Genomic DNA, 18,535 nt, shown 5'->3' with positions numbered 1-18,535 from the left:
TGCACCGAGTAAATTATTCCAAGGCAGTCGTGTATCCTTGACTTACTGCTAATTTAATTATGCCTTTTTTCTCACTTTTATTTTCATTGATATTTATTCGGCATTGTTTAGATTTTAAAAGGAAACCCCAGAAGAATAAATAACCTAAAAACAAGCAGTCGAGGTTACTGAGCAATGTTGATATTGACGCATGTGTCGCGCCAGGATGCCAATTCGGACGGAAACTCTTCCAAATCGACGGTACCCATTTGAAAGTCACTGTTTTGGTGCGGTGAAGTCGCTGAAAAATTCACACTCTTCGACAATCCTAGTATAGTATGGTGCTGTTTTTGATCGCCTAGTTCCTCCCAACCCGCCACCGGGTTGCACACGGGTCTAGAGTAAAATGGCGTTAACTGTAGATAAAAGACGGTCAAACTGTCCAAAAATACATGATTGCCTCCCCAATGAAGTTTTACACAACTTTAAAACTTCCTTGGCCTCCCCAGTCCCTTCCAGTGATCTCCTAATATAAAGCTTGTGCTCGCACTGAAAAGTCGTTCTGAGTAAAGTCAGAAATACTATCTATGGGCACCACCAATATGGGAGAGTTCCCGTCTGTGTTGGCGTAAATCACCCAGTCCCCGACTGTGTACAGTGATCTTCTAATATATGTAGTCAGTGCTCGCTCTGAAAAAGTAGTTCTGAGTATAGTTAAAAATTCCATCCATATGGGCACCATCGATATGGGAGAGTTCCCGTCCGTATTGGTGTCAATTTAGTTGGGCGCGGCACAGCCTCCTCGGTCCATGCATCATGAATGGGCCAATGTAAAGTAGTGTACGTAATATAACTGAATCATGACCCGACCCTCAACATAGAAGTTTACAATGCATATGCAAATGTGATAGAGTACCATGATCCTTCGGAATGTTCATTGAATGTACATTAAACTTTGCCTTGAAACCTTAAATTTATGATCACCCACTCCATACAAGAAATTTCCCGAATATTAATAAATAACTCAGTTTTTGAGATCATTAATTAGGTTACAGGAGTCCTCCACAAATCATGATGATGCTTTAAAAAAATCCTAATCTGTCTTTTTATGAGACTTATCTTATTTAGTACTTTGACTCTCAGAAGTTCAAGGAGACAAATTTGCCGTCAAATTCACAACTTTTACTAAATAATCAGTAAAACAACTATTCGAGGTTGTTCATCTTAATGATTTAAATAGATATTTTCCAGTTTGATGCGATAGATTACACGTGTGTACACACGCGTGTCATTGCACATTTCAACACGACATTACACTATCCTACAGGCTTTAAAATTCCATTGGTTAAAATTCTAAAATGCTCTCGATCATCTCACACCAACCACGACCCCCTTCGATCTCGTTTTTTCCCACCATTGTCATTTTAAAACGAACAAATAGGGCAAACTGGGATGGATTTCGGTTGTGGCTGGGACAAAAATCAAGCAACAACCAGCCAATAGGTACAGGAACCTCAGTTGTACGTCTCAAACTTGCTCAGTGACCACTGTGATTCTAACGAGAGTCGAACCAGTGACCTCCCGTTTAGGAGCCCTGTGCTCTAACCACTGTGCCCTTGTATGCCAATATTCTTCGCCTTTAGGTGGACTAAATCGTACAGTGTACATAATCATATACACGATCTCATTCTCAATTAGATCATACAGAGCAGACAGATGAGTTTGCAGTTTATCAATTCCTAGTTACTACTGCTTTATAATGTTATTGTCTTCCGCGAATCTGTTCATGACCCCGCCTAACTCAGAACGAAATAAATCACTACACTACAAAACAAGGAATGTTTCCAATGCCGAATTAGAACAACATTTCTTATACATTTTAATTGCTTTAAAAAAACAAATGCTCAGGCTGATTATTAGCATACTGTCCAGACTAAAGACCAGTGGCAGTGTTGATGAGATCATTTAACAGTCTTCATTCTGTCTGAAGCGCGCGGACGCTAAAAGGATGTACCGGCACCAAAATGGAATTTTGAATCGATTTCTGGATTTTCGAAAACTGACAGTGATTTTACATAAAGAACAAGACGACAGTAGTTGCACGAGCTGTTCATGTTCTGGTAAGCAGATTTATGGATTTTAAAATCTCACCTCATATACGGTGTCAAATGTAATAAATATACAGGTCACGGGCCACAAAATAGACTTGCCCGAATCTTACCTCAAACGAATTTTAGAGGGTTGAAAAGCACTCCTTACACCCCTTAATTTCGGTAGTCACAAAAGATCGGACTGGTCTATTGTTGTTTGGGCGTTGATTCGTAGGGGTGGCGGGGACAAACAACCTTTTTTTGTGACCTTGTAATAATGGTACTTATATTTATGTTTTTGATTGCAACTTCTCAGAATAAAACGATGCGGTTTTTTGAATTGTTGCACACCAGGTGAATACGAAAATGTGCTAGGCTAACTCTCTCTCCAATTAGGATATGCGTCATGTCGAGTAACGTCACAAGAAGAACGCCAATACTGATAGGGAGGATTTGAACTTGATATTTGATGTGTGCCGAAAATGTTTTTTTATGAAAATTGAGAGGTTTATTGAAATGTTCGTATGAAGGTCGCAAAGAATAATTTACGACGATGCAAATACTTTTTTAAATAAATCTAATGTATAAACTGTAAGCATGTATTCATCCTAAATCACACAGGCCAATTTAAAAAAAAAAATCAGAAAATCTTACTAATCAAATTTATGCCGGAGGAAGAAAATTCACGCACTGCAACTGTCACTCTCTGATAAATACCAGTGAGGATACTAATTCCAACTCAGGATTATCTCAAATTCTCAATGTTTGCGACCAGTAAACTTAGCAACTGGTGCAAACAGGTTCTTACAAGATGTACTAAGTATGGTTATTTCTTATTCTCTCGCCATTAAGGGTTGAGCATAGGCACCACCATTGGCTAGAACTTGAAATCCTAAAGCATCTTGCAATTATAACTCTTTGAAAACGAAGGTCGTGCCAATTTCAAGGATGGGAGTCTGTTCTTTGTCTTCCATAGAACAACGTCCCAGGTTTTAAATAAGCATTCACTTAATTTCAGAGGAGTTCTAATTGCTTTAGGGTTTCAAGATCATGCCAAAATGGTCAACTCTTGAATCTAATCATGGTCGCGTGCTCCCTTTTGCCAGGTCACCAAACCCGCCTAGATACACTACCGACACAACTTCACAGCAGCAATGAATGCTTTTGCACTATTCATGTGGTCTGAGTGTTTGGTCGGTGACAACGTGCTTATAGATGCAGAAGTGTCGAAAATGTCATGGCTTCTGAGCAATAACGAGGGACAAATTTCCGAAGATGTAAATGGCTATTGCGCAATGGTGAATTAAGATACAGAAATCGAACGAACTGAAAACAAAACGTATTGATCTCAGATACATGTGGCTGAAATTTGGTTAAAATCGAACGTCTAGTTTGGGAGATATTTAAAATTAAAAACGGATAGCCCTTTTTGTGTCTTCTGGCCCCTTCCAGAAGAGGTAGAACTTGGAGTTGACGACCTCAGTTCCAACAAAGCTAGGTACTTCGCTCCAACCCGATTGCTTCGTTTCGATTTAATGTGATAATCTTGTTATTTATTTTTTCTCTTTCTAGTTCTAATGCGAAGCCAGTCGAGTTGTGTCACACACAGTTCCAACTTAGCATGGTCATACGTGTCAGTGCTTTTACCCTCATCATACTACCTGTTGTGTGCCAGGCGATGTGTATCAAGCAGACAGAAATTGCAGAGGTCTCTTTTCCAGGCTTCCAGTCGAGGTAAGCGGATTTCGGAACACGCGAGTAGTATGTCACGTCATTTTTGACCGTTTAGGCGGAACGTGACGTGGCAAATCTATTTATAGAACTATGAGCGGGTCAGGCAGTGCGCTTGAGTAGGAACCCCAAACTTTTTTTTCAAGCGGAATCGATTGTCCTGTTTAATGCTAAGGCGGTGAAGCGGTATGAAATGCGCGTACTGAAAAATATCCTAACCTCTAGTATTAAAAGGGATAATGTATGGTTCTACAGAAATCCAAACCTTTGATTCTGCAGAGATTAAAATAGCGTATGTACTACATTTTCAGATTCATTCACACAAATGCGTGTCTGGAGATCGTGACCAGCGTCATTAAGACCAATATCCTTGTTGAGGAGCATGGCCGTGCAGACAAGATAATGGAGCAGGCAAGATTCGTCAAGAAACCCCGAGATAACTGTTGTTGTATCGTGACAAACTACAGTTTACAAAGGGTGAGTGTACGGACTTGTAACAGGGGCTGTACCTTACGTCTGGCGAAATTTTTTTCGTCACGACATACTACTGGACAACTACTTTACTCGAATGAACGGGTATCACCCCTCTTTTGGTGCAGTTCTACACGCAGTTTCCTGATAGAATTAGAGATACTAATTCCCTTCACAAGGTTCCTTCATGGTGATATTTGTGAGGGATCATTTTGAAATAAATTAAACGAAAAAGCAACTTGGTTGATAATATTTTCATATTTTCAGATCGTGTTGGAAGGTGCTTCGGGGCTAGAGCCAAAGATAGTTCAATACAAACGGGTTGAGTCATGTGGGTGTATACCCTGTGACCAGGTCAGGGACTACCGAGAAGAGCACTGGCAACAGTCTCAGAAGGATGCGCCTAGTGTCACCCCATCTTAAGGATACATAGGCGAGGGCACAAGATCTGACAGTGAGCACTTCTCGAAGGAGATATCAGGGAAATTTCAAATGGCGTGATTAGTGGGAGAAATCTAAGGAGGATGCAATACTACAAGGAATGCATTAAACTCTGGCAGCTATAGGCGTGTGGGCCTGTTTGTCTAGCAAGTTGAAATGTATGTGGGCAATTTGATTTCATCAATGACTCTAAAATCTGAAAACTTCGACCGCCCTAATGGCAGCCGTTACCACTTTTGAAAAAAGGTATTCTGGGGAAAATGTGCCAAAATAATATGATACTTAATAAATTTGTGACCTCTTTAAACTTTTTCATGTGATTGCTTATATTTTTATTCATGAGATACATACCTGTTTCGGTCTTTTCATTGCTTATGTCTTAGTTTGTGGGGTTGTTGATTCTTATATTTGTATAGCTCACCTACATGTTTCACATGAAATTAAAGTCCGTGCCCACAAGAATAATTTGTTATTGGTTTTTGTCCGAATAATCGCTCCAATGACTAGCATCATGTTGTCGGCCTAAAACCGCATTTCCGTGCATCTATGTTTCAAAATGTTGTTACATGTGTGTGTCTGTAAGTGTTGGTATCAATAATTTTGGTGCTTATCGGTGTATCTATGATAATTTATTTACGAATATGTATAAACCCCCGGCTCATGATACTGGGTCAATGTTGATGTAAATTTTCATAAAGTAGCCCACCAAAATGTGTGTAATTTATGTTGACGAAGGCATGTTACGTGCCATAAAAATTCACATTATCATCTCACTTATATATGGAGCAAAGGGGTAAATTTCAGAAGTGAAAAGTCAGCAAAGTTGGTAAAAATAGGTATGAAATACAAATTCTTGTATTTAGGGGGCATATTTAGGTTTTTGGCACACTCTTGACGAATTAAACCTACCCTTGTGATACAGAGCGCCTAACAGCAGTATTTTCAGGCGGGCTATATCACGACCTCCTCCTTTTCTTGTAGCTGCACACCCGATATATCGCATAAACCAGGTAAAGCGTTTATACTGAAGCTGCGTTTGGCAAGGTTTAAGATACTTAGTATTTTACGATTTAAATCATATCACTTCCCCTATATTCTTTTAGTCAATTTGTGAATAGGATTTGAGACCTTGGCACAAATCGGAATCGACCTCGAAAGTGTACTCTGATAGGTTTTTTTCTTCCTCTAATTAAAATCTCCAATTCTTTCTAATTTATGGCTATCCAGTCTGCAGTACCGTGCGTGAGAGAGTAGGCATACCAATATATATTTTGGTTTGATGAACCTTCCATTCAAGAAACGGAAAATAAAAGCATTTGGAAACACCCTTTGCTACTCCTTGAGGGATCCTCAGTCCCTGAGCGCTATAAAATGGCGAGTAAATACCTAAACCCGGAAAGGTTTCTCATTCACGAATCTGATCGCTTTCGAGGTTTACCAAACGGTGGCAAAGCACTCATATTAGATTCATCCCAGGAGCAAATTAAAGCTTGACCTCTCAGGAGATTCGGCTGAAACTATATCGGTTGCAAAACGAGATGCATGTTGAACAAGCATGAAATTTGACTTTACCTTAGCACATAAACTTTTCTTTGAAACCTGAGGAACATTCGCACGCCATTTAACCATGAACCTTAAACAATTAAAGTTTATTGTCGATAGTTCAGAGAGCCAAATAGAAAGAATAGTTTGGGGTCTGGGGTCTTTGGTTGAATTACATAGGTCGTTTTGCTCGTGTTCTGCTCTCAATGGCAATAAACATGATAAACTGGCAGTATTTCCTTGATCTTGTCCCTTGAAAGACATAATTCTTGACAATGTATGTATACAATGTATGATCCGGGCTGGTAATGAGGAACGATGATCATCTGCATAGAAAGATTGGCTGTGCTAATATCTCCTCTTAAATTCAGTTCTGCCCTTGGTATTCTAACGAGATCACATTTTTCACGAGCAGCTTGTTCTTACTACCTTTGATTGACTGTGCTTATGATAGTTCCTCTCCTATTCAGTAAGTGGCTCTCCTCGTATTCTAAGGAGGATACATTTTCTCATGCAGCTTGTTCTTACTACATAAACATAAATTTGTGTTAGCTTCATGCTTTTAAGCAAGTATAGATTAATCTATATGCTTGCTTTGAGTAGAGATTAGATCCAACCTATATTGTTACCGTTCATCAACTTTCATCTCAACTTGTACAGTGAACATACATTGTAGACGTGGTAATAAATTATCTGTATTTAATCAAAATGTATTTAATGTCCCATTTCTTTCTTCATACTTCTATCCCGATTAAGCTGGGGTCTTCTTCTTGTTCACGCCTTATACAGTCAATTCTGTTCGACGTCTCAGTTTGTAATCTACCTTTTCACCCTGTCTCAGTATACAGTTTTACCGCGGCTGGGAAAGGACATCACATGATTAATGTTTTTTAACATGAAAAAATTCCTGAAACAACTCAATCAATTGACTTAATAGAGAGATTCTGGGAGTTTCCGGGCTCGAGATCGGGATAGAGTAGAACAGTGTTATAAAAAAAAGCTACAATGTATGACGTCATCATTCTTTGCGTAAACTTTGTTGATCCCGTTGTTGCTTTCCGAGATCACGAGATAAATTAGCTGTATCCCGTAAGTTTTCAATGAGATAGCTTTTCAATCAAATTCTTGATCATAATATATGTCTTCGAACTTCGGAATTAAAGAGTGGTACACCATATCTAGTATGTATAGGCCTGAAATCACCGAAAATAATGATTTATTTAGAGTCGATCACGCTTTATTTTGAAAAAACTAAAATTTAAAATAACATCGCCGATGATTATTGTTTACAATGCAGACAATCGGATGGCTAACTACAGCAATTTGTAGAGTGTCAATTTACTTTGCTTATAATAGCCGTCGATAACTACAGCGGTATGTTTGGAAATATCTGATACAGCAGACACAATTTTGTATCACTTAATAAAGTCATCATTAATTCAACCAAATTGCTTTCCCTTGGCTGAATTAACAACATAGATGTGTTGGCTTATTCGAGTCTTCCTCGTAGCTAAACTATTGCAGATGACAATGTACTAGTATACACAAAACCACTAAAGTGGGATTTCTGAGGCCGACTACATCCTAGTGATGGTCTTTGGCTAGGACCCCAAACCTGCTCCCTCCGACACCCCATACCCCGAGTTTGTGCCCTGGATTTCACTGACCACGGCCTATACTCCCTTCAGGCAATCGGCACTGAGTCGACACTCTTTATCTTAGGCCAGAATTCGACACTGGTTCGTCCAGAACTTGAAATGTAGTCGTCAAGAGTTCACCACGGGTTATATTACAGAAATAAGTCGACAGATATTTGATTCTGTTTTTCTGTTGGACAGAAGGCCAACCTGCCTGAGGGAAACGGGGGTTAATGTACACTTCTCCGACCCTCAATGTGTGCCCAGCCCAGAAAGCGAGTTATCAACCCATGAACGACCATTACTTCTCGCAATCGGAATTTGAACAAAAAACTATTCCGCAGCGGGCTGCATGGCTTCCTCGCATTTGTGTGGTCTGCTGTTTTCCCCTAAACTAATCGCCGAGTTAAAGCAAGGCTGTTGGCGGTAAGCTAGGTAAGTTGCTTAACAAGATTCGTCAGCACATCGCACTTCTAACCAGTTCAGAATTCTAACAATCTCATGGGCATTCTGAGAGCCAGGCATTTTGTACTCGTACCCCAAATACGAAGTTTGAAATATTCGATAGAGGGAGTGTTATGTTTGAAAACTCTCGTAAACGAGCATGTGTCATAGGAAACCAGAGGATTCGGAGTGGTTAGCCAAACATATAGGCCTACCTGAATGAAGCTTCTTTTTACTTGTCTGCATACTTTAGCGCGTAGGTAAATGCTCAATGCATGTACCTTAAAGACAATAAGGTGTAACTGGAATTCTTGAGTGGAGTGTGGATCAATGTAGCTTAAACAAAACATCCCTACACGTAACAACAGGAAGGTTGATATTCCCGGTTGGAAATTTGGATACAACAGCAAAGAAATATTTCTATTTATCGCACGAGCTTAACCTCCATTTCTGCGTAAGTGCTCCGTCTGCGAATTGTTTGGGATGACGTCGAGTCAAAGGCAAACGACGGCAGAAACTAAATAAATGTATAGCCACAGCATAACTGTCTAGTGCAGGCGAAAGATGCATAGGAATAACATCGTACTGTTTGTGGATGCGCGGACGGGTTTTCGGGATTCCTGGAGCTGAAAGGGTTGTATAGCTTCTTATTAATAAGTCTTGTTTTAGGCAATATTGAAAGGTATCTTGACTTGGAGTATTCAAACGTATTATTACAAATTAATTACTGGGAATATACATGTACTATCATAACAGCGACAAAATATCGGGGCAAAAAATGAACATTGGATTGGAATGAAATCACACTACATGTAGTATCAAGTGCACGGATCCGGAAGATATCACTCAAACGAGGGAAATTACGCCCGTACTTTATACCGAATCATTGTTGACATATTAGACTTTTTATTGCTTAATTGGGTCATGAAGCAGACCAATATGGCACAGACCAAAAGGCCTCCTGTGATATTATTGGAAGTTGAGTCATGCAGGTCTACTGTCACTGTGCTGTTTCGAATCAGAAGAGGATGTAGCCGTAAATGTACACAGGCCAAAGTTGAAAAGTCACACCATCCCGTCTGGAGCTTGTGCTAGGAATTGCCATCACGAGATAAGGTCGCCCTATGTTTTGACTAGGCTGGAAAGGAGAAATTTTTATTCAGGCATACAATGCCCAGCTCCAAGGAGAGATAGTTGATTCAGAATAAGGACTTTAAGGTATTCGAAGACTCTCTGGTTGACTTTTGTATAAAGCTGAAGGATAAACAGTGATTTATTCTTTTGATGGAGTACCCAGCTTTACTCCCAGATTATAATCCGACTTGCGAATCTCCGCCACAGCAAGATTCGTCCATCTGCAATCGGTGCTGGTCGTAGCCGACATCCTCTCTCTCAGTCCGGTTGGAGGGTTCAGAGAAGAGGACACCGAGTGCAATATTGAATCAGAGATCATCATCGCCCCTTGACCAAACCTCCGCCAATATTATATAAGGTGAGTATAAATCTCTGAGTGTACCGACATAACTTCAGCAACATGCAAGGCTTGTTGTTCTAGACTAGAATTATATTCACACACGGGCATTCTTGTTCGTATTCTGCGAGGATTAAAGTCATTTGCACAACTTTCTATGGATTCACACGAGGATTCAAGTCAATTGCACTATATTGTATGAATTCATGCGAGGATTCAAGTCATTTGTACCATATTGTATGGATTCATGCGAGGATTCAAGTCATATTAGCACCATCTTGTATGAATTCATTGGCATGCGAGGATTCAAGTCATTTCGCACGATATTGTATGAATTCATGCGAGGATTCAAGTCATTTGTACCATATTGGATGAATTCATGCGAGGATTCAAGTCATATGCTATAGTTATGTCGGTACCTATATACGACATGCATGCAGGCAGTAGAACGATACCTTGAGGTTAACTCATGTAATGCAATGTCATCTCACCTGCCTCTACACATAGACATGCACTCATCATATTTGCGAAAGCCTTGTAAAACATCAGACATCGGTCTTAGTAATAGCGAGAACATTCATGAGGAATATCATCCATTAGTCAGTAGCATATGGTCGCCCGGCCACTCACTCTCAAAATGCTGAGCTGCTAAATGCTCCGACGGGGTAGGTTGAACCAAGGAGAAATCAACCTTCTCTAAGAAGCCTTCCGTCAAATGTATTCATTATCGTCTTGAAGTCATGCAGTATGTATGCAAAAATGATAGTTTAGGACGCCTAAGATAATCAATTAAAATTATATCGAAGTTGGACGATGCCTTCTCATTGGACAGACATGTTCTCTCAGTGAGTGGGAATGTGGAGCGCTTTGAGCAACGTATCCAACATTGTAATCAGCGCTAAAGAAGAATCATCACCGTTATCTATCTATGCCAGTATTACATAAAATTCAACCTGGTATTATCAACTGCAAGCATACATATAGCCTATGCCCCTACTAAATGGTCGGGTGCATGAATCAAGCCTAAACATGTTACAATACTAACACTTGCTGGCAATCATCATCGCGCACAACTTTTTTACCTCGACATGTGATAAAAAGATAAGAGAGATCACGAAAGTTTATATCATGTATATGCTTGTGCATGAATACCCTTGTGCATAGCTATGAAACACCCTAGCGGTAAAGGTAGACGCTTGCAAAAATTGCTATCAGTTTTAAAAACATGATGATGGATAGGCTAACACCTTGTGAAAATATTAAAGGTATAGACCTACTATGAACACATTCGTTTGTCAGGAAGTGGTCATGACTCAATGTTTCGACCCTACGTGTACATTTCAGCGAGTCCACTGCAGTTTCCTACCAACCTTCCTCTAAGATATATAATTACCTTGGCCCAACATACTTAGACAAGTCTCTAGGCGAAACAGGTTCACCCTCTGTGTGACAAAATTTGAAAAAATTGTCGATGTAAGAAAAATATATTGGATTGGCATTAAAAACAAATATGACGTCGGGCCGCGGAGCATGTTTACTAAACGGCTCGGCATGATAGAGCTTAATTAATGAAAATACTCATGATATACTGTGTTTACACCTGACATTCTGCTATCTTGATCTAAGTAAATAATCAAGAATAACCCCCGGCTCAGGCTTTTGGATTTCGTATCATATTGATATGAGAACCCAACCAACCTCCACCTAAAAATCAGTTGGACGAACCTCTCTGAAACATAATTTGCAAACGTGTTTTTCTCAAAAGATAATTAAATAATGGCGGTACATCGTTACTCAGATCTACGGGTTTGAGTAAATTTTAAGCTGGTTTTCAACTAAGATATATTCTTATGTCATTATTTACATTTCTGACCAAAATCTAAGAATTCCCAGTGGTGGCCACTGTGCGAAAATATATAATGCGAGGATGAATCAGGACAAAAATTACAAGGTGATCGGAGAAACTATTCCATGAATTCAATTGAAGATAACTGACATTCTAAACCAAGTCATGATGTACGTATACATTAACTTCTATGTCAAAATGGGCCCTAAACTATCTTTGTTGTACTGTAGTGCTTGCATCCTGTTAAGTTAACCAATGCTTAAAAAGAACAGCGAACATATGCAGGTTTTGTCGAGTGAAACAATAACACATTATTTTGAAAAGTTAAGGCTGGCTTGGAATTTTTAAAAGGCAGCTTTTGGCTTACTCAATCACAAATGTTGGATAACCATTGGCGGGTCTGCCTCTCTGAACTAGATAAAACCAACAATACAGCGTAATCGTATGGGACTAGGATGGCGGTTCTCTAAGGTGGACGGTTTGGATCACTCATCGATATTTCCCTCAGCGCAGAGATAAATACTGTAACGCTAAAAGCCTTACTAGCTGTCGGCTGTACGAAGCGATATTTGGTAACTTTCGGACGCATTATTATCTATCTAAAACTAAATACTGTTGACATGTATCTGGTATGGTAATAAAGGCTTTAGGAAAACTTGTTTTATGTGACCGTAACTGTGTTATTTATCGTCCATAATGATTCTAAAACTGGGACAGACATTTAATTTCTCATCTTCAATCATTCTTGTATACAAACTTCGCACAGCACACACAATTTTAGGATGTAGGCGAACCTGTTTTGAAAGAATAAGCGGATCCGATCGAAACTTTATTTCAAACCCCGAAGTCCGTAGGTCGAGGGGGACAGGGGGACAAATACTCATCAAGGGCCACCAAAACACATTTTTCGTGAAGTTTTTGATTCATTTTCAGACTCATAGAGCACAACACAGGGGATTTCTTCATAACCAGAAACGAGTCACGAACCTGAACTCTGAATTAAAAAATCTATCTAACTTCTACTCGATAAATTGAATTATTGGCAATAATATCTTTTGAAATCATCGCTGGCCTCATTTGCAATTGCAGCTTTATAATGATTGCTTAATGACAGTAAAGTGAGAACTGAAACGACCCCTTCATGTGTTTCTGCTAGGTTTAGCACTTAATAACCCCCGTAAAGAAAGGTTACTTCCAGGTCAGGCGGGCAACCTTGGCCAGATGTTTAGAGCCATCAGAGAACGCACCAAATCACTAACTATTCCATCCGTGCGCAGGCCTCACATTCCTGCCACCTTTGTACCCATTTACTCCTGGGTGGATGGAAGCAAGTTAGGTTAGGTACCTTGCCCAAGGACACAGACTGATCCTTCCCAGAGACAAACCCAAGACCTCCCGGCACCAGACCTATCGACCCCACAAAATCTGTTTCATGGGGGTCGATGTTATCATGATTTGATCTGATACTTGTAATCCTTTGATCAGACAGTAGAACAATGGAAAAGTAGGCCTAGATGCGAGTGGGCTTTGTTTAAAGACAATGTACATGTACATGTACCATGTACTGCGCTAGGCCTGAATTCTTTTAACTGCGAGACTGGAGGCAAAATAATGTTTGATGAAATATTTACGGCCGGGTCGCATGTCGAGGTCACAAAGTAAAGTTGCACTTGTCTCAATATATTCAAGTTTTCTTTTCCCATTATGTTTTTTTGTCGATGAATGAGATAAATGTGTGATGGTATACAATAAATCAAGTGCAAGTGTCGAATTCCTGAAACTAATTTCATCGCTGGGTAAATAGGTTAATTATTCTTGGGGTGGGAAAAAGCCCAACTCAGCGTTAGCATGATATTCAAGTCGGAATGGCGTGACAAAGAACGCTAATTATTACATGTACTTTCTCGGCGATGGACGTAGTTCGGGACACAGTGGATGTTGATTTCAATTCCGGTTGTTCGTGACAAATGGCAGCCAGTTGCAAAAAGTGCTGGCAACCCTACAGTCGTGTTAGGTTTTGTTACTCGACGAGTGCTTTGACTAGTTACGCTAAATCACTTTTTTGAGCGACCCTCGTTTTTAAATGTTTCAGTTGAAGTATAAGATGCAGCAGGTGCATTTTGCGATGAACAGAAATCCGATGAAACGTGATTGCATCTTTCGGTGTCTTGCGGCGTTTACGATATCATCAGCGCATGTTTAAAACTTGCCCATCTCTCAACTACTAGACAGTTGTGTCAGATGATCTTTTTTCGAACTCGTATTGTTATCGTTGGCTTTCTCTTTGCAGAAACATACCTAGCAGACTACCGAAGGAGCGGTAACCAAGCGCCATCTCTAAGTGACGACGAGGTGAACAAGAATAGAAACTAGGCAGGGCTATCTTCATCCTTTATTCATCATTCCAACCATGCCGACGACCACAACGACCAACGTGAATTGCGCACTCTACCAAATCGTTATAGTCGTCTTGACTTACTCATGTGCAGTGAGATCATGGGACCTCTGTTCAAACGACACGTTGAACTGCAAATCAGGCTCAACGGCCAAGGCCTGCCACTGTGACGAACTATGTGGCCTCATGGGCGACTGCTGTAGAGACTACGACAACACAAAATGGTCTGCGGATAATGTCAAACTAGCGTCATCCGCGGACAATAAAACAAGATGGTCTGCAGACGTTCTTTTGTATCGCGGCCATCTTGCGTGCCACAATTATCTGCAAGGAAATGCTTTTTATAAAACGAGTACGTATCTGGAGGTGGGAGAGTTCCTCTATGTGAGAACGTGTCCAAAATCATTCCAAAGAAAGGATTTGAGAGTACTGTGTGAGGACCTTAATTCGACTGATATATTTTTGAATTGGTTTGTCACCAGTCGGACGACGAAAGTTACTTATAGGAATATGTTCTGCAGTCAGTGTTGGAATGATACGAATGTGTTTCATTGGAAGGTCGAGTACTACTGCAACAACCTCAGCGATACAAACCAGAACATTCCACGAGGATTTCCCGATCATCGCGGGATCAAAAAAGGTTTTAAATGTAAAGGGCCTGAGTTGCCGGTCTCTGGCCGGCCAAGTGGAAAGGACCCTGGCCGTTTGCCCCCTGGGTTTAATTCAGGGAATTCTCCCGGGGGGCCGGAGATGCCTGGTTCGAACTCTCGGCCGCCGCCCGGCCCGAAACCAAAACCTCAAGGAGATCCTGGGAGCGCACCGGGCTACATGTACGTCGGGAAACGGTCTGTCGACGCAGAGCAGTGGCCGCTTCATCGCCGAGAACACATTGACATGTTAAAGAGTGACCTAGGGTTGCGGGAGATACCTCCACCTAAAGATATATATAAACGCGAACACTTCAAATTGGCGTTGAACGTAACCCCAAAACGTCAGAAGCGAACTAGCTTTGAAAGTAAAACGCAGTATGACTGCAAACCGCACTTCATATACCCGCATTGCGATAACCTCCGCCCTTGCTCCGCCCTGGGGACCATATCGGATTGTAAGGAGCGCTGGAAGGGGACCACGGTGGAGAAGATATGCCAGGAGGGGAGCTTTGGGAGGATGCGGCTGACGCGGGACGGGTCGACATTCAGGAATATTGACTGTGTCGTCTGCAATGGGCTAAACCCCGAACATCCTGTGTGTAGCTACAACCCCAATACGGTCCAACAGCCGGGTGTGTACGGCGCTCGCGGAACCAAGCCACCGCCCCTGTCAATGATCTTTGACCCTGAAGCGGGAAGGCTGGTTAAAGAGACTCAGTCCATGCGGGAGAGCGTGCCACTACCGAATTGCACCACAACACAAATGTTGGACATATTCGCGTATAGGTGTCGCGACGTGTCTTGTCAGCGCGGATACGAATTAGTCTCGACGACGTGCACGAAATCAAAGGACGGCGTATCGGAAAGGGCATGCTTGTGGGTTAAATTCAAAACAGGAGAATTCGAGGTTGTCAACAAGTCGTCAATTGTACTTATAACGGGCCACAGGGTTCCTTTGACGGATAGCGCGGTTAAAAATCTGACGAATGCATCTGTGTTAATTTGTGATGGACAGTTACCATTTGGTTGGAATAGTACAAAAGTGTCATTTAGCTATAGTGACGGGACTGTCGTGACGTCCATTTTGTTACAGACTATATCAATGATCTGTCTCCTGGTTCAGTTCATTGTTTACCTCCTGTTACCTGGGTTACGAAACACACCAGGTTTGACAATCATGAGCCTCGTGGTGGCGCTCTTCTACGCACAATTCCTACTTTTAGTTAGCGGAACCGCCGCGGGGCAGCGCGGAGGCTGCGTTTTCATCGCCGTGGCCATTCATTACTTCTTCCTAGCCTCGTTTTGCTGGATGTGTTGCCTCGCTTTGGATCTGGCCTTGACCTTCAGTTCAACCATGATACACCGCGGCGATGACCATGCTAAGACTTGCAGATTTGTCAAATTCAGTATATTCGGATGGCTATCTCCATTACTCGTGGTTTTATTGGCACTCATCACAGATGCCGGACAGGGGAACACGTACCCTTTCAACCCTGGATACGGACAGGGGTTCTGTTGGATAACAAACAAGCATGGTCTCTATATGTGGTTCCTCGCGCCAGTTGCCGTGCTTCTTACAGCAAGCTTAACAATGTACGCCATCACTGTTTACAAAATCGTCGAAGCGACCAAGGCGGCCAGCTTGGTTCGAAAAGTGGACAAACTGAACCTATTTTTGTACATAAAACTCGCCGTTATCATGGGCCTAACTTGGGTTTTAGCCTTCATTTGGGTCGGAACAAAAAGCGTTGTCATGGAGTACTTTTTCATTATTTTTAACAGCCTCCAGGGGGCGTTTATTTTCGTTGCGTTCGTCTGCCGAAAGAAAGTGTACCGTCTGCTAAAACATAAACTATCAAAGAAGAAAGCAATAAAAAGCAAAGCAACGCGGACCAGTCGGATTACAAGCTCAAGTGGGATGAGAAAAAGTGCCGCTTTCTGATTGGAGAAATTGGAAACATTGCCGTGATGTAGTTCTCTAACCTACTTCCAGAGGGCTCAGTCAGGGAAGTAGGTCAGAGAAGCAGATATATTCAATCATGTGTTACAGTATATACCGGTAACTGAAAGCAAGAATGTATTAAGTCCACTTGGTTTCCGCTGGTATTGCCAAAACACAGCAGAAGCTTGGTGGTCAAGACCAGTTTTTCGTGGTCATTTGATGTGCGGATTTATACCATACTATAATATACTTACATTAAGTATTTGTCTATAGTAAAGATGTACATGTAATTGCTAAGGCACGCTAGTACTTTTAGTTGTAGAAATGCATATGAAGTTACCTTCCTGAATACGTTTGCACGGCAAGACGGGCATGTAATATATTCGTTAGTATCATCCGGTAAGCATGTGCACAATCAACGTTAGTCACAGACGCTGACGTCAACGGAACGTGTTGGCGTTATCTGTTGTTAATTCATTCCATAACCAGCGTTAGGTCTTAACACTAACTGTACGTTAGTGTTAACATTGCAACTTGGCCGACTCTGCACGCTTTGTTGCTCAGGTTTTCATAATATGTTCATTTTCTACTGGTGCACGTAAGCTGGTCTAATTCAGTGTAATGAGTGCAATGGGCGTGTATCAACCTGTACTGTCATTAACTGAAGTGGTCGGTGTGTTGATAATGTCATGGACATCGAAACAATAAAAACTCAATGTAAAGATTAACGGCCTCGTTATATTTTGATAAAATTGGACTCCACGATATAATCGAAATGAAGTGTTACGGTGTCAACTAAAACGTGTGGATGCGAATTTCAAGATGCGGCGCTCTCCAGGTGGCGATGCGAGAATAGTGATACAAGTACACAAACTCAATGTGACACTGTCTTATTTTGGGCGCATAATTTCAATTAATGATAGCGTATTTCTATCATCAATCAACTCAGCACTTGCTTTTTTAAATCGACAAAAAAAACCAAAACAACCTTTTTTATTAAACTGTCTGTGACGTGTAGTTATTGGTGTATGTTATGTATGGGCGAAACGAATACAGGGACATAACACAATGCTGTGGACCAGGTCTCAACAATCTTGACATGCTTGACCATCAGAATTAAGATCGCCCGCCTTAAAAATCGGGGGAATATCATGACACGTCCAAGAATTTCAGAAGAAGTTTGATAATTGAATCTAAACAAAAAAATAATAGAACACTCTTATCAATTATGACGTTTTGAGTGGGCTTTTCAAGTCTCGTTACCATAAAACAGATCAAAATGACGGCTATTTTAGGCCTTACTGATGTCACTATCAAAACCCTTATCATTTTATCGATTTTACACCCATTCAGAAGTTTTATTTTTATGTTTACTTCATGTTGTGAATCAGTCGAATATTGATTGACCCAGGGTGAAATGATGAGAAAGATAACCTTAAACAATTCTGTTGGACGTCCACATTTGTTAAGAACGGGATCAGTTTACGATGGCGGCTCTCGTGGTGGTACTTGTGGTGGTATCGTTGGCAGCTGGTTTATGCTCTTGTGAAAAATATGTAGTGGTGAGTAGAATATTGTCTGATAATATAAGACGCTATGTAGTTTGGGTTGTACGTGCTACCATTCTTCCAATGATTTTGACGATATCTTAAAAGTGTAACCGCGATAAATGCACGTACACGAGTGTCTAAGAAACGTACACCGTTATTTTGGCGTGTGCAGGCCCGATCAAAAAGTAACAAAATCGGCGACACCGTAATTTCATAGTGTTCTAACACCGTCGGCAACAGAAAACATCCTCGTACCTCACAGAAAGTGTTGTCATACACCATCCTATACATTTAAACCGTGACAGTTATGCTAAACAGGTCACAATTCATTGTGATAGACTTTTTG

General features: G+C 41.0%; 1 protein-coding gene across 1 annotated transcript; it reads left to right on the top strand.

Moving 5' to 3' along the window:
• Positions 1-8,948: 8,948 nt before the first annotated feature.
• On the top strand, positions 8,949-17,367 carry LOC135494955 (uncharacterized). Its single transcript, XM_064783326.1, has 2 exons — positions 8,949-9,827; positions 13,943-17,367. The coding sequence occupies exon 2, from the start codon at positions 14,063-14,065 to the stop codon at positions 16,637-16,639; it is 2,577 nt and encodes an 858-aa protein (XP_064639396.1). The 5' UTR covers positions 8,949-9,827; positions 13,943-14,062; the 3' UTR covers positions 16,640-17,367.
• The last annotated feature ends 1,168 nt before the right edge of the window (positions 17,368-18,535 follow it).

This window comes from Lineus longissimus, chromosome 10 (assembly GCF_910592395.1).
Source record: "Lineus longissimus chromosome 10, tnLinLong1.2, whole genome shotgun sequence".
Classification (NCBI taxonomy): Eukaryota; Metazoa; Nemertea; class Pilidiophora; order Heteronemertea; family Lineidae; genus Lineus; species Lineus longissimus.
Note: the sequence above shows the minus strand (reverse complement) of the source record. Positions and strands in the feature narration are given on the sequence as shown.